This window comes from Prorops nasuta, unplaced genomic scaffold (assembly GCF_024137725.1).
Source record: "Prorops nasuta isolate Cenicafe-Biocafe unplaced genomic scaffold, Cenicafe_Pnas_1.2 PNAS00021, whole genome shotgun sequence".
Lineage (NCBI taxonomy): Eukaryota > Metazoa > Arthropoda > Insecta > Hymenoptera > Bethylidae > Prorops > Prorops nasuta.
Window position 1 is genome coordinate 2,397,946 of NW_027116818.1, and position 12,989 is coordinate 2,410,934.

Here is a 12,989-nt window from a genome sequence, read left to right on the forward strand (position 1 = left end):
TATCGGTATCTGCACATTTATTTCACGGTTTTTCAAAGAAAAATGATACGTAGGAAATCTCCAAGTGTTGCTCAAAAGAAACATACAAGTGTTAAGAAAAGCTCGGCCATCTCAGCGTAAGAAAATTGTTTTAGTTTACAAATTATAGTAAATTTATTAGGCTATAAACTATAAGAAAAGAAATAATTTTTTTAGTACCACTAAAGTCACGAATACAAAAACGAATAATCGGAATAGAAATTGGTGCTCGGCAAGAAAAGTTAAAGCCCCAACTATAGAACAAGTCAATAATACTTTCAACATTTTTTCTCCAATTGAAATGGAAACGTCTCTTCCAGCAAAAAAGAAAAAAGTATAGATGCTTGCAAGAAAATTTCATTATGTTTTAATTAATTACAAAAAAAGGGATATTTATTTATTATGTTATGCTTTATAGAAAAAGAAGAAACTTAGTAAAAAGGCGTACAAGTTTATGAAACGTTTGGAGCATGTGAACCAGCTTGCTAAGCCAAAGATAAGATTTTCTAACGAAAAACAACACGATCCATTTCAAGTAAATCACTTAACATAAAACTTTATATACTATTTACTCCCTCTCTCTCTCTCTTTCTTATCCTATTTGTTGTTTTCAATACCTCTAGGTAAAGAAAAGTGCTTTAAACTATAAATTGACTGAAAGATTGTCATTCCTGGCAAGACCTAAACATCCCTACGTAGTGTCAGAAATATCACAAATTTTTACCAAGAGCATGCAATCATCCTATGAGGATATTTTTAATTCTGATCAGACAGAAATTGATAAAGCTAATCCGTTTCTTACCGACAAAATTAAACCCATTGTTCTTAAAGGTTTGGTCGCAAACAAGTCTTATCAATTATTTTTAAGATAACCTCTATCCAGGTAAACCAAATGTTTCTATTTCTATTTAGGTTCAAATCAAAACGATATTTTCCAAGATTCGTTCAAGATACCTATGAATAACATTTTTTCAAGATCAAAGTAAAGTCATAAATTTCTTTGCTCAAAATACATGTATTAAAAAAAATATTCATCAATGGTACAAAGTACATGTAACAATACAATAATTCTTAAAAGACTAAATTGTATAATTTTTTAAAAATGGACGGATTGAAAACGAGATTCGCTATTATTAGTAATAATCTATTATCGTAATCCTACGATGACTTATAAATTAGTATTGGAAAAAGAAATACAAATTTTGTAAAAATGGACGGACTGAAGAAGAGATCCGCTTTTATCAGCAATAATCTATTATCGTAATCCTACGATGATTTATAAATTAGCATTGGAAAGAGAAATACACATTTTGTAAATATTTATTTACATGGCCTTACTGGTATAATAATTTTTTTTATATATTTCTCTTTCCAGGCGTCGCGCGCGCGCGCGTTAAAAAAGAATCCACACTATGGTGTTAAAACTATTAAAGTTTTCTTAAAAATCTTCAGTTCCTTGTAATAATATATGTATACATAGAAAATATGTAAAAAAAACTAACAATTGTACCATGAACACATTCCTAGCGTGGTAGAAAAAATTCATTTGTAAGGTCACTTTCAGTTGTACTTTGGATACAATATTCTGGAATCCTTAATACACTTAAATTTAGCAGCATAGAAGAAAGGAATCGATAATTACTTGAAGCGAAAATACTGCTTTGAACAGAATAGTGCTAAATAATAATGAGTAAAGGCATGATACAATTTCTAAATTAATCCTTGATGCTTAAAAAACTATTTTTAAAAGAAAAACTCTATCTACTTAACATATAAGTAAATAAAGTCATAAATAATGTTGCCAACAAGGAGTACTGCAAAGCAGCAGCACCAGCATGGCAATCCACAATTCTTTTAGCTCTCATAAAATCTGAGCCAAGATAATCCCTAAAATTACGTTTTTCAGGGGGGATAATTACCAATTGTTGTGCAGCGTCTTGAAAAATAAGATCAGCGTAGGGTGGAGCGCTGTAAAACATACTAAAACTGAATTCATCTTGTTCCTTCCTCCCATAGAGTTGTTGAGCATATATGAACAAATTGATATAGGCATTTATTTGAGTTTCGTTGTAGCCATAGTAGCCACCACGAGTAACTATTGCATTGGCTGCCACTTTTCCCAAATTGCAATTAAGGTAGTCTGTACTAGGTTTGCGTGTGCCATCGGGACACAATAGCTCAAAATCTTTGGTGAAAGTATTTCGTGCCCAGAACTCTTTACGCTTTCCATCGGTATTCTCCGCTACAGTCGTGTGTTTTACGAAAGCCACGTCTCCACCACCTTCCACGAGGCATCTGAAGGCACCAGTGTGACCGAAATAATCTTCGGACGCGTCCCTTCGACAGTATTTTGAACTACCGCCATGGCACAAGTCACACATGTTATCATAAGGCACCCCTGAAAATGGATTAAAATGTAACTTAAAATAATTTATGTTTATACGATGACTAGTTTAAAGGGATCAATCCTAGAATTTTGAAGAGATGAAAGCAATTTCAAGAAAAAAAAAAAATCCCCTTACAAATTTATTGAATTTATATAACACACGATTAGAAATTTATTAAGGATATTATGACGTTGATTCGAGGTATTCTATTAGTAAACATTTTGTCTAAATGAATATTTGGCCAATATAGCAAAACCATAGGACTGCTTGGATAAAAAACTTTTTAATTCTTAACAAGCTTTTATAAAATGCTATACCTAGAGATTTCATTTTTTTTCTTTCTTAAAATTCTTTCCTCTATTTAGACCTGCTAGTCACTCATGAAATAAGCGTCCTGTATTTTGTACATATATCAAATCTTTCAATTACCTATATTATACTCGGTACTTAGAGCACCAGGTACACAAGATTTAGTGAAATATTCAGCAGCAGCACGGACGGCATCACACCCATATCCTCTGATCCAAATATTGGATATGAGATAAGCCAGTGGATATACCCAGCCGGCAGCTGTACTTATTCCTCCGTGACATGTATTTTTATTCTTTAAATAAGTCAGATCCGTATTGTCATCTTCTTCTTTAGCTACGGCTACAACGTAGTAATCAGCCGTCCCGAGATTATAAACCTCCGAAATAAATGGAATCAAGTCAAAGCGTAATCCTGCTGTGTATACATCACTTGCGTCCAATACCGCTACATCCGCAATTCTAAGGTAAAACGGACATAAAGTTTAGAAAAGACTGCTTTGATTACTCTACCATCATTAAGACCATTTTTTTTCTCTTACCCACTCTGAATAGCTTGCATGCAATTAATTTGACTGTGCCCTTTGTGACATATTAGCTCAGGTTTTAGTAACTGTGCTTTCAAAGCAATCTGAAAAAACGGTTAATTTACTTATGGTTGTTTTTTCATTATTAAATAGTAATGAATAATAATTATTTTTGTACCTTCATTTTAATGCATTTATCCATTTCTGGATCAGATGTAACGCATAATGACATTCTGTTTACTGGACAATGTCGTACATCCAATATTAAATCAAGTGACCTACCTAAATACCCTGAATAAGTCTGATCTTTTTCAGGAATCTGTACAAAATCACGAGAAGCGTCCTGAAATGTTAAATATTTATCTCGTTAGGTTTAATTGCTCGTATACGATATTTTCATTGAAAATTTAACTATCTTCTTACGGAAAAGATTAAATTGTGTTGAGAACCATATCTAGGAGCAGATTCGAATATATCAAATATTTCTATTGGTGTAATACTTGGAGGATCTCCAAAAGCTCCTCTATTGCTAAAATTATTTGTGCCACTGAAACCACTATTATAATTTCCATCGTAGTTACGGCTGTAATTATTTCTGTTATCGGAAACGCGAAAGCCATAATTATCTGTGGTGTATTCGCTAGGATTGTTAAAACCGCCCGAGCCTCTGTTATAAATATTATTGCCATAATTATCTGTGGTGTGCTCATTTGAATTGCTAAAATTGTTAAAATCGTAGTTATTGAAATTATTGTCTTTAAAGTGACTAAATCTTGGTCTGTTATCAAAGCTGCCTTGTTGTCCATCAAAGCGACCGCTATTAATATAGATATCTGTGTTATTGTTCTTTGGTAAATCCTTATTTCGCATTTTAACTGCTTTGTCTAAGAATCTCTGATACATTCTGCGCAATTCTAAATTAGAAGCTGATGATGTAACGATCGCTCGAGATGGTACGCTACCCCAATTACAGGCTCTGTAATCATCAATAGGCCTTCGGGTTCCATCTCTACAAAGTAACTCAAATTGGTCCTTTGTCACAGAATCTGCAAAAATATGCTTAGTTTTAAATAAAATCTTATTAAAATTTAATTATTTAACAACTCTCTATAACATCTATTACTACATACTAAAATCAAATTTAGTTGCAGTCATTTCAGACACTGTTGTGTGGACTAAAAATGCAATTTCCCCAGCTTCCACCAAGCAACGGAATGCTCCCTCATAACCTGCATAAGGATCAGCACTAGTACATTTACCAATTGGTGCTTTGCCAATACAAAGCTTACACAATTGATCAGAATTGTCACCTAAAATATTTCCAGTGTTTTATTTGAAATAATAATTCTACATACTAAAACAATTAATGCGATTATAAACATACCCAATGGATTGTATTTATCGATCAGAGAATTAACAGCACAGCTTGGACCAAAATAATTAATTGTAGATTTCACATGATTGTTACAATCAATGATCTTCATTCCTCCATGTTTCATCAGCTAGAACCAGTTTTATATTATAAAGCTATTTATTAATATTACTAAATTTATAAATTATAAAAAAATTTTACCATTTGAATGGGAATAACCCAACCAGCTAATGTGCCTACACCAGCAAAACATGCCTTTTTCCCTCTGAGGTCATGCAAAGTTTGTACATCTGGTAAGGAGCCTTTTTTAACCACAGCAACAGCATATTGATAATTAACACCATTTTCATAAATTTCTTGCATGATTGGTACAAGACTGTGATAGCGTCCTGCTATAAATACTTCTCCAGCGTCTAATGTTGTTATTTGAGCTAGTTCTCGATCCAATAATGTCATACATTCTTCTTTGTTAAATGCTTGTTTACATTGGAGAATGAAGTAGCTCTTGTCATAATAAGATTTTGTATGGTTTACAGCTGTTCCAAAAGCTTCACATTTACTTTGCTCTCCCTCGGAAATAGTACACCATGTCAATATTTTGCTATTTATAATTTGGCCTGTAAATGCAAAATCATTATACTTTGTGAGGTTCGATTATTTCACTTTTTATATATGTTCATGTAAAAAATTCATAACACTGGTAGTGTGTAATCTTATCCAGAACACGCCCTCTTAATTTACAACATGGCTGCTTATCAAAGATAATCAATTAGCTATATTTAAAAGGTTATAAATTATAAAATAAATATTTTTTAAAAACATTCCGACCTCTATTAAAATAATTGCAAGGAACGTACCTATACTGAATAATAAATCTGTGAGAATCAAATAATTCGAGAGTCATTTAAACTGTTTATATAAACATAGATATTAATTTGAAAATCTTTAAAAACGATACTTGCAAAAGAAAGCGTATATTAATTAAAAAAAATTAAATAAAAATAATTGTTGAGACATTTTTTTTTTAAAAACTCGTTTGTCAAATTAAGGAATAAATAGAAAATAAAGAAATGCGGAGGTTAATCATGATGCTAAAGTAACGCATTGAATTACTCTAGTGTCAGAAAATATTATAATTGATTACCATAAGTAAAGATGTAGGAATAACTAACAGATATAAAGAGTACACCACATAACCATTTCGACCACATTTTAACTGTATTTTCATCAATAATAATTTAACAAGAGACAAATTTTAGACAAAACAAAAAACAGGGCCAACACCCATTGGACCATCATCAGTCACCCATTGAGAAAAGTAAAGCTAGATTGGAATTTGAAATGGAGAGTATAATGGAGACAGCTAATCAGCATTGCCAACTTTGCCATTTTGAATTATGACTGGCTATAGGGTTTTTTCTCTATCAGTAGCTGTGTTTTATTTAGCTACACTTTTAACACTTTCTACACTTTCCGTATTTTTGTCTTTGTCTGACACCTTAAAAAGTGCACAAAGTGTAAAAAGTGTAGCAACTTATTGCTAAATAAAACACAGCTAGTGGGGTCCAGTGGGGCCACTGCGCTCCCAGTGCATGCGCCGCGGTTTTCAAAATTCGGACATGGATACAACACATTCACACTTCACAGTCAATAGCGGAACATGGCCTATGACGTCACAAGCAGACGTTCGCCGCCTGAGCTTAGAAAACTATCATAATCAACTTATCCACTGTGAGCAATCTTAAATACCGTATACAATAGCTCATAAAGCGAAATGGTTGTTAATATTTTTCTTAATGGAAGGAAACTATCTCTTCCTACATTTTCCTTAATTTCGAATTTACAAATTAGTTTTTGCTCTACTTCTACTACTAAAGACCATGGTCAGTTATTTAATTTTTCTGTATAAGTTTGATACGGGTATACATTTCTATGACTGACAATTTTATCTGGTATTTTCAGGAGAATTTCGTGTACTTGAACTAATTAAGAAAAAACAAGAGAAAACAAAAACTAAGAAAATACATATGCCTGTATCACCACCAAGATATTTACAAATGCCAACTGATCAGGATTGGTCTGCAGTTTGGCCTGGACCAAGGACTTTTCATCCAGCAGTAGTACCCTTTCCTCTACGTCAGGGTTATCAAGAAAAAGACACAAACCCAATACCTCATAAATTTGCAAATGCAGAACTTATGAAAATACCAAACTTTTTACATCTGACACCACCTGTGATAAAGAAGCATTGCGAAGCAATAAAAAAGTTTTGTACAAAATGGCCAGAGGGCTTAGAAACTGAAGAAAAGCAAAGAGAACATTTTCCAGTGGAAATTATTTCATCAGATTATTGTTATTCCTCTCCTACAATAAGGGAACCACTTGCAAGAATTGTTAGCTTAAGAGTAAAATTATCATCATTACATTTAGATGCTCATGCAAAAGATAAATTATTGAGGCTGCTGGGCAATAGGTATAACCCAGAAACAGACTTCATAACTATTACAGCTGATAGGTGTCCCCTTAAACAACAAAATCTAGAATATGTAGAATATTTAATTACAGCTGTTTATAATGAAGCCTGGGTAAATTATTATTTTATGAAAATTTAATATAATTATGGTCTTTTAATTATATTTATTAACTTTTTGTTTTAGAATATTGAACCTTGGGAAAGTGAAAAAGAGGAGGTGGATATGGAGTACTATGATTGGGAAAAAAATGCTAGTTGTAAAAACTTAGTGACTATTTACAAGTGGCCTTTTCCCCCAACAGACTTTGATTATGAAAATATTCCTCATGTCACAGAGTATAAGATGGCAGTTACAGATTTAATAAATAATGGAGAGGATGAATTTTCTGTCAATAAATATAAGGAAGCTGTTAAGAATATTTTGCATCTTAAAAAACCAGATGACAAAACAAAATAAAAGTTATTGTGTATAAAGTACATTATTTGTAAGTCAGTTCCTTTATTAAATACAAGGTTCCTTTTAATTCATTCTTGGTTCATATTTTTTGCATGCATAAGATACAAAACGAATTTTTTAAATTTAAAGGTTAACACAAAATTAAATGCTTACATTATTGAATGAAGTACTAGAGTTGAAGCATCAAGTTTCAAAATTTCTTAAATAAAATTTTCAAAAATGATTAAGAAATTATCACTTTTACTAAAGCTTGCTATGTTGTGAAGTAAAGATAACTATTTGAAAACTATTGTCCAGAAAATTAATAGAATTTCTCCCTAATTCTGCTTATAAATTGATTAGAATTAAAGAATTTAAGCTAGTTAAACAAATGTTCTGCCTAATTTCTAAGGTAATTCTGCCACTGATGCCTCAATTTTTATTTAAATATAGAGTAGGTGCAATATCAATTCATTACAAAATTTTCTATTTTTACTAAATTGATGCTACACTGCTTATCCTTTTTATTTATTTAAATAGAGAAAATTCCATGTGCTCCAGTTTTAAAAGAGTACACTGTCTAATTTATTTTTCAAAAACAGTAATATACTAATTGACGCAGATACATCAATGTCAATTTAGTACAAAGTTAATTCTAAATATATCTATATACATACAATGATACTGCGAATAATAAAGACATTGTATTGATTTTTTTTATGGTAAATCATTAATTATAATTATTGCAATACACTTTAGACAGTAAAAATACTTTTAATTTTTATATTTAAATTTATATTATATATCTAAAATGTACAATGACAAAACAGTTAAATCTGATGTATTCCTTAGAATAATTATTAGTTTTTGCTACTGCATCATGACCAAAACTATTAATTTTAATCATAAGGTATGATTTACACATAGTGACACGTCGTGGCAAAAGTCGTTGTTTTATTCACATAAATCGGTATAATATAATACGATATAAGAGACAAGAGTATGTATTGTATTGATATATAACAATAAAACAACGATTTTTAGAGCATTACGTTGATATGTGTACATCTTAGCCTGCTCATTAAAATGCATAAATTAATACAATCCGATGTTATCGTATATCAATTCTATTTCCAATTAGTATATATTGATACATATCTATTATTTTATTATAATATCAACTTTTTTCTTATGTGTATTGTACAAGAGTTTATACTATACAGTTTTGACACAGTACAACAGATTGATTTAATAAACATCATTATTTTTATTTTATTCTCCAAGTATGTTAAAAAAGATTAAAATGAAATTACACAGTAGAGTATATAATAATTATCAAGATACATCACATAGTCCTTTTTCTATTCATACATTAAATACCATAGGTTTTTGCACGCTATATCTAAGTTTCTCTATAACACATTTTTACATTGTGCTTTACTTAATAATATTTGTATTTACCAAGGAATTCTAGTAGAAGGTAGAGCTGGTGTAAACCTGTAAATTAAATTTTTGTCTTGGTACAAATATTGCAAAAATAAGTTGAATTAAAAAATGCTATCAGCCACAGGCAATCATTATTTTAATCTGTAATGCTGGCACGTATAAATAATAATATCCTCTCACAGTTCCAGAACAAATGAATTATCTGCAGAACTGTACTAGTAATTAACTAAAATCCAAACCATGATTAAGATACCACAAATAGTTTTTAATGCTATTTAACTTTAGTGGTATTAAGTTGTAGAAGCTGGATAATTTCCAATTTTATAACCAAGATGAGGAAACTTACTTTGCTTTTGCATTTGGCTTATGATATGGATGCGATGCCATTAATCCACGTCTTTCTTTATGGCGTACAGTCTTTAGCCCTGAATCAGTATGGTCATTATTGCATTCATCTTTATATTCTGAGTTGCCAATTTGTTTCAGTTTTTCAGATCTTATCCTGTTTAAAATAGCTATACTTTTTGCACTCATTACTGTAGGTCTTTGTACATCTTTATTTTCTTTTTCAGAATCTAATAATTGTGAACCATTTTTCTGCTTTGTTAATTTTTTAGCCATTTTGGCTGGTGATTTTGAACTACTATTCTGGTCAAACAAAGGTCTCTTCTTTGCTTTCTCTTGTAAATTAAATGTACTATTTAGTTCTATGTTTTCATCTTTATCATTATTGTCATATAAAACATCTGTTTTCTCAGTTTTTGTTACAGTAGTATTTTGAATATCACATTTCTCAGTCTCATCAGGAATCAAATGGAATGTCGAGTCTAATGTGGTTGTCAAATCAGGATTTTTGTCATTATCATAAATGTTCACTGATGCTAAAGGCATCTCATTTTTGATAGGATCCAATAACTGTTGTGTACTTAAATATGTTAAATTGTAAAAATCCTCGTGATCAGTCATTTCTAAATCAGACCATTTAATATTTCGAACCCCTTCTAACATTTTAATCAGTTGTTTGAATTCCTGCTTCATAGATTCTGTCATTGAGCCAAGTCCCATCATCATGTTATAATAATTTTGTAATGTTGTACTCATCATTTTAATTATCGTATGTAGAGACTGCATCTCACACTGTTGCAAACTGCTGACTTTCTTTGTATGCTCAAATTGTTGTTGCATATGGCATTTTTCAATTTCACATGCACGTAAAGAGATTTTATCTGATAATTTTTCACATAGACTTTCATTCTTGATTTCTGAGTTTATCTGTTGAAGTTCAATTTCAACTCTGCGAAGATCATCCCAAACTGTCTTCATTTTTATTTTCAGTGCATCCCTTTGCCGTTTGAAATAAAGTAGTGACTTATTAAGTCTGTTTTTACCACTACCATTTTGCTCCTCTGTAAACTCTCCAATAGCTGCAGTTAAATTTTTAAGTCTTTCATCAGCAGTTTTTTTATACTGCATTCTGCAACACAAAATCTTGTCTGCACTTTCCAATGATAGTATTCTCTCATTCAAAACTTGCTTTTTCTCTAATATTCCAATTAGTTTCTTACTTAAATCATTCAGATGCTTATTATTTTCTTCAGTCACAGAAATTTTTGTTTCTGAAGGCTGTATTGTGCCATTTTCAAAAGTTAGTAGCTTTTGTTTCAGCAAAGCTATTTCTTTCTTCTGCTCTTCAACCATTTTAATATAGCCTGTAACATGCATTTCGCAAGATAAAATATTTTTCTTGATATGAGTTTTGATCTTTTTAGCTCTATCTGCATACTTTAAGGTGTTATAGGTATCTTCATAGCTGTAACTTGTAGGTGCTACATTTGCAATCATTATGGTTTGACAATTTCCCCCTAAGGAATCTTTTAATAAACGGGTCAGCTTAGAGTCTCTGTATGGTATATGTTTAACACCATCAGCTAATTTATTTATACAATTTCCAAGGGCTAATAAAGACTTGTTAATATTTGCTCCTTCTTTAAATCTTGCCCCCTTACAACCAGTTGCTGAGCCTCTTTCAGAGCCTGCAAGATCAATCATAGAAAGTTTAACTTGCTTCACTTGACCATCCAATTTATTATTCATCTTAATGTAAACTTGAAAAACTGCATGACTTCTACTGCTCTCTTGGTTAGCATCTGTAGGATGTTGCGTGCGATTCTTATTACCTTTTGTCAATAGGCCCAAAAGCTCCTCAGCATCATTAATTGTAATAACTTTCAATCCAGCAACAATTACTCCACACCTCTCATCCTCCCTTAATTGCAATGGATTAGATTTATGCAAGAGATCATAAACATTCTCATTATAGATCTCCAAATAAGTTACCCCTAAATTAAAATCTTTATGTTCGCTTTGACTTTCAATTTGAGAGTAAAGTTCTGCAACAGTTCTATAAGTAATGCCAGGATCATTGAAGCTACCAAGCATAGTGTGAGTCTTTCCAGCTCCTGTAGCTCCATAAGCAAAAACGGAACAGTTATAACCATCTAAAAGACTAGTTATCAAGAATTTTGTAGTGCCATTAAAAACATCACTATTAGATGCAAAAGGCTCAAAAATCCGGTCAAAAATAAACTGAAGATCTTTATTTTGTTTTTTGTTTAAATCACGTCCCTTTTGTGCTATACCTTGATAAAAAAAGGGGCTTTCCTCTTCCTTAGGGTCAAAAATTAGCATTCTATCGTCGACTACTTTGATAACGTTTTTAGAATTCTTTTGTATTTCCACCTCGTTCTGTGGACGCACTCGCACGATAACTTTAATATTTTGCGATCCATTATCGCTGTGGCCAGTTGTACTTCCACTCGTGCTTGGCTTGATCCCAATTTTTGATTTACCATTCAAACGTTTCACTTTATTAGGCGAAAGTACCTTGGATTTATTGAAAACCATTATCGATTTTTTGTACACCTCACAAAACTATAGTACACCTCGTAACGTTTCATAAAACAACAGTTTTTATACAATCTTTTCCTTGAAACAATTGCGTTTCTCAATCATTTGGCAAATATATGTATACCCCTTTTCTAATTAGCTCTTCACCTATACCGAACTTCAACTCTTGTATTTCACAAAATTCTCACTGAACATCAGCAAATTGTTAAGTTGAGACATAGAGGATGGTTTACTGCGTACGAATCCTTACTTCAGTATTTTCAGCGAATGATAGCTTTAAATCATTTCTCGTTTCACACGATCGTTAGTTGAAACCTAGAAGCACTAATTTCGAATATCTTTCTTTCAAATGTTATCCAATTAATAAATACCAGATATATATGTATATATACATAGACGTATATATATGTAGACACACCAAACGTATGTATATTCTTCACTTATTCTTCAATTTACTACTGTGAATAATTATGCTAGTGTATATCAAATCAATACGTTTTACAACAAAATATTTGCGAAAGAAACAAACACGGAACGGGACTCGACTGTCGAACTGGCCGTTGGCCTGCCAAGCTTCAAATTTAAACATTTAATTCCAATCAGCACCGAGCGTGGCGCTGTGTGTGAAACATCACAATTCACAACTTTTCTTTTATCTCTACGGAACAATAATTATTCAATTTCTTGAATCTATTATCTTTATTGAATTAAAATATATTAGATTGTTCTTATTACTGAATGTAAACAGGGAAATTGTGAAAAGCGACAGAGTTTATTGTTTTAAAAAATATTTTATGTGGAATAAATTTGGACGTCGCTTGACTTAGGTAGTTCAGTATCAACCCGTGCTATTCGCTTAGCGTTTTCAATAAAAAATAACTGTGATTGATCTAAGGATCTGTAAATTTCACGGATATGAATAAATTACATAAATAATATACAATAAATAAACTCTGAAAAGTTAATTCTCTTATCATATGGTTTATTACATCAACGAAAAGTTAATAAGCTTCATAAACTAATTAATAAACTTTTATACTATATGAAATTGATTTAATTCGTTTAAAAATGGATACACGCATGAATAAAATTTCTAAATATGACGTATAAAACCA

At 31.3% G+C, this 12,989-nt stretch overlaps 4 protein-coding genes across 6 annotated transcripts; 2 read left to right on the forward strand and 2 right to left on the reverse strand.

The window, feature by feature from the left end:
• Window positions 1-2: 2 nt before the first annotated feature.
• Window positions 3-1,042, forward strand: LOC136781135 (uncharacterized). Its single transcript, XM_066739873.1, has 5 exons — window positions 3-116; window positions 196-352; window positions 437-553; window positions 642-849; window positions 931-1,042. Exons 1-5 carry the CDS (start codon window positions 43-45, stop codon window positions 1,002-1,004), a joined length of 630 nt encoding a protein of 209 aa, XP_066595970.1. The 5' UTR covers window positions 3-42; the 3' UTR covers window positions 1,005-1,042.
• On the reverse strand, window positions 1,030-5,918 carry Tsf2 (transferrin 2). The gene is made up of 9 exons (XM_066739858.1): window positions 5,757-5,918; window positions 4,814-5,229; window positions 4,625-4,742; window positions 4,371-4,550; window positions 3,664-4,286; window positions 3,419-3,583; window positions 3,256-3,344; window positions 2,835-3,175; window positions 1,030-2,416 (listed from the first exon to the last, which is right to left on the reverse strand). The coding sequence occupies exons 1-9, from the start codon at window positions 5,821-5,823 to the stop codon at window positions 1,776-1,778; spliced, it is 2,640 nt and encodes an 879-aa protein (XP_066595955.1). The 5' UTR covers window positions 5,824-5,918; the 3' UTR covers window positions 1,030-1,775.
• Window positions 5,919-6,272: 354 nt separating this feature from the next.
• Window positions 6,273-7,613, forward strand: mRpS35 (mitochondrial ribosomal protein S35). The gene is made up of 3 exons (XM_066739867.1): window positions 6,273-6,495; window positions 6,575-7,197; window positions 7,270-7,613. The coding sequence occupies exons 1-3, from the start codon at window positions 6,387-6,389 to the stop codon at window positions 7,540-7,542; spliced, it is 1,005 nt and encodes a 334-aa protein (XP_066595964.1). The 5' UTR covers window positions 6,273-6,386; the 3' UTR covers window positions 7,543-7,613.
• A 9-nt stretch (window positions 7,614-7,622) lies between these two features.
• On the reverse strand, window positions 7,623-12,425 carry Klp67A (Kinesin-like protein at 67A). 3 transcript variants are annotated; one of them, XM_066739860.1, is made up of 3 exons: window positions 12,246-12,425; window positions 9,314-12,189; window positions 7,628-9,018 (listed from the first exon to the last, which is right to left on the reverse strand). In XM_066739860.1, exons 2-3 carry the CDS (start codon window positions 11,869-11,871, stop codon window positions 8,979-8,981), a joined length of 2,598 nt encoding a protein of 865 aa, XP_066595957.1. In that variant the 5' UTR covers window positions 11,872-12,189; window positions 12,246-12,425; the 3' UTR covers window positions 7,628-8,978. The 3 variants fall into 3 exon arrangements, with proteins under 3 accessions (XP_066595958.1, XP_066595957.1, XP_066595956.1); XM_066739861.1 differs by having other exon boundaries at window positions 7,623-9,193; window positions 9,314-12,425; XM_066739859.1 differs by having other exon boundaries at window positions 9,314-12,425.
• Between the last annotated feature and the right edge of the window lie 564 nt (window positions 12,426-12,989).

Bases quoted from the DNA above. Each gene is read 5' to 3' on its own strand.
- LOC136781135 (XM_066739873.1), top strand. From the start codon at position 43: ATGATACGTAGGAAATCTCCAAGTGTTGCTCAAAAGAAACATACAAGT. The intron at 117-195 runs GTAAGAAAATTG...TAATTTTTTTAG, and splicing joins AAAAGCTCGGCCATCTCAGC to TACCACTAAAGTCACGAATA. The intron at 554-641 runs GTAAATCACTTA...CAATACCTCTAG, and splicing joins AACAACACGATCCATTTCAA to GTAAAGAAAAGTGCTTTAAA.
- Tsf2 (XM_066739858.1), bottom strand. From the start codon at position 5,823: ATGTGGTCGAAATGGTTATGTGGTGTACTCTTTATATCTGTTAGTTAT. The intron at 4,743-4,813 runs GTAAAATTTTTT...AACTGGTTCTAG, and splicing joins GGGTTATTCCCATTCAAATG to CTGATGAAACATGGAGGAAT. The intron at 2,417-2,834 runs GTAATTGAAAGA...ATCCATTTTCAG, and splicing joins AAGTACCGAGTATAATATAG to GGGTGCCTTATGATAACATG.
- mRpS35 (XM_066739867.1), top strand. From the start codon at position 6,387: ATGGTTGTTAATATTTTTCTTAATGGAAGGAAACTATCTCTTCCTACA. The intron at 6,496-6,574 runs GTCAGTTATTTA...TGGTATTTTCAG, and splicing joins TTCTACTACTAAAGACCATG to GAGAATTTCGTGTACTTGAA. The intron at 7,198-7,269 runs GTAAATTATTAT...TTTTTGTTTTAG, and splicing joins CTGTTTATAATGAAGCCTGG to AATATTGAACCTTGGGAAAG.
- Klp67A (XM_066739860.1), bottom strand. From the start codon at position 11,871: ATGGTTTTCAATAAATCCAAGGTACTTTCGCCTAATAAAGTGAAACGT. The intron at 9,019-9,313 runs GTAAGTTTCCTC...TTTAATTTACAG, and splicing joins AAGCCAAATGCAAAAGCAAA to GTTTACACCAGCTCTACCTT.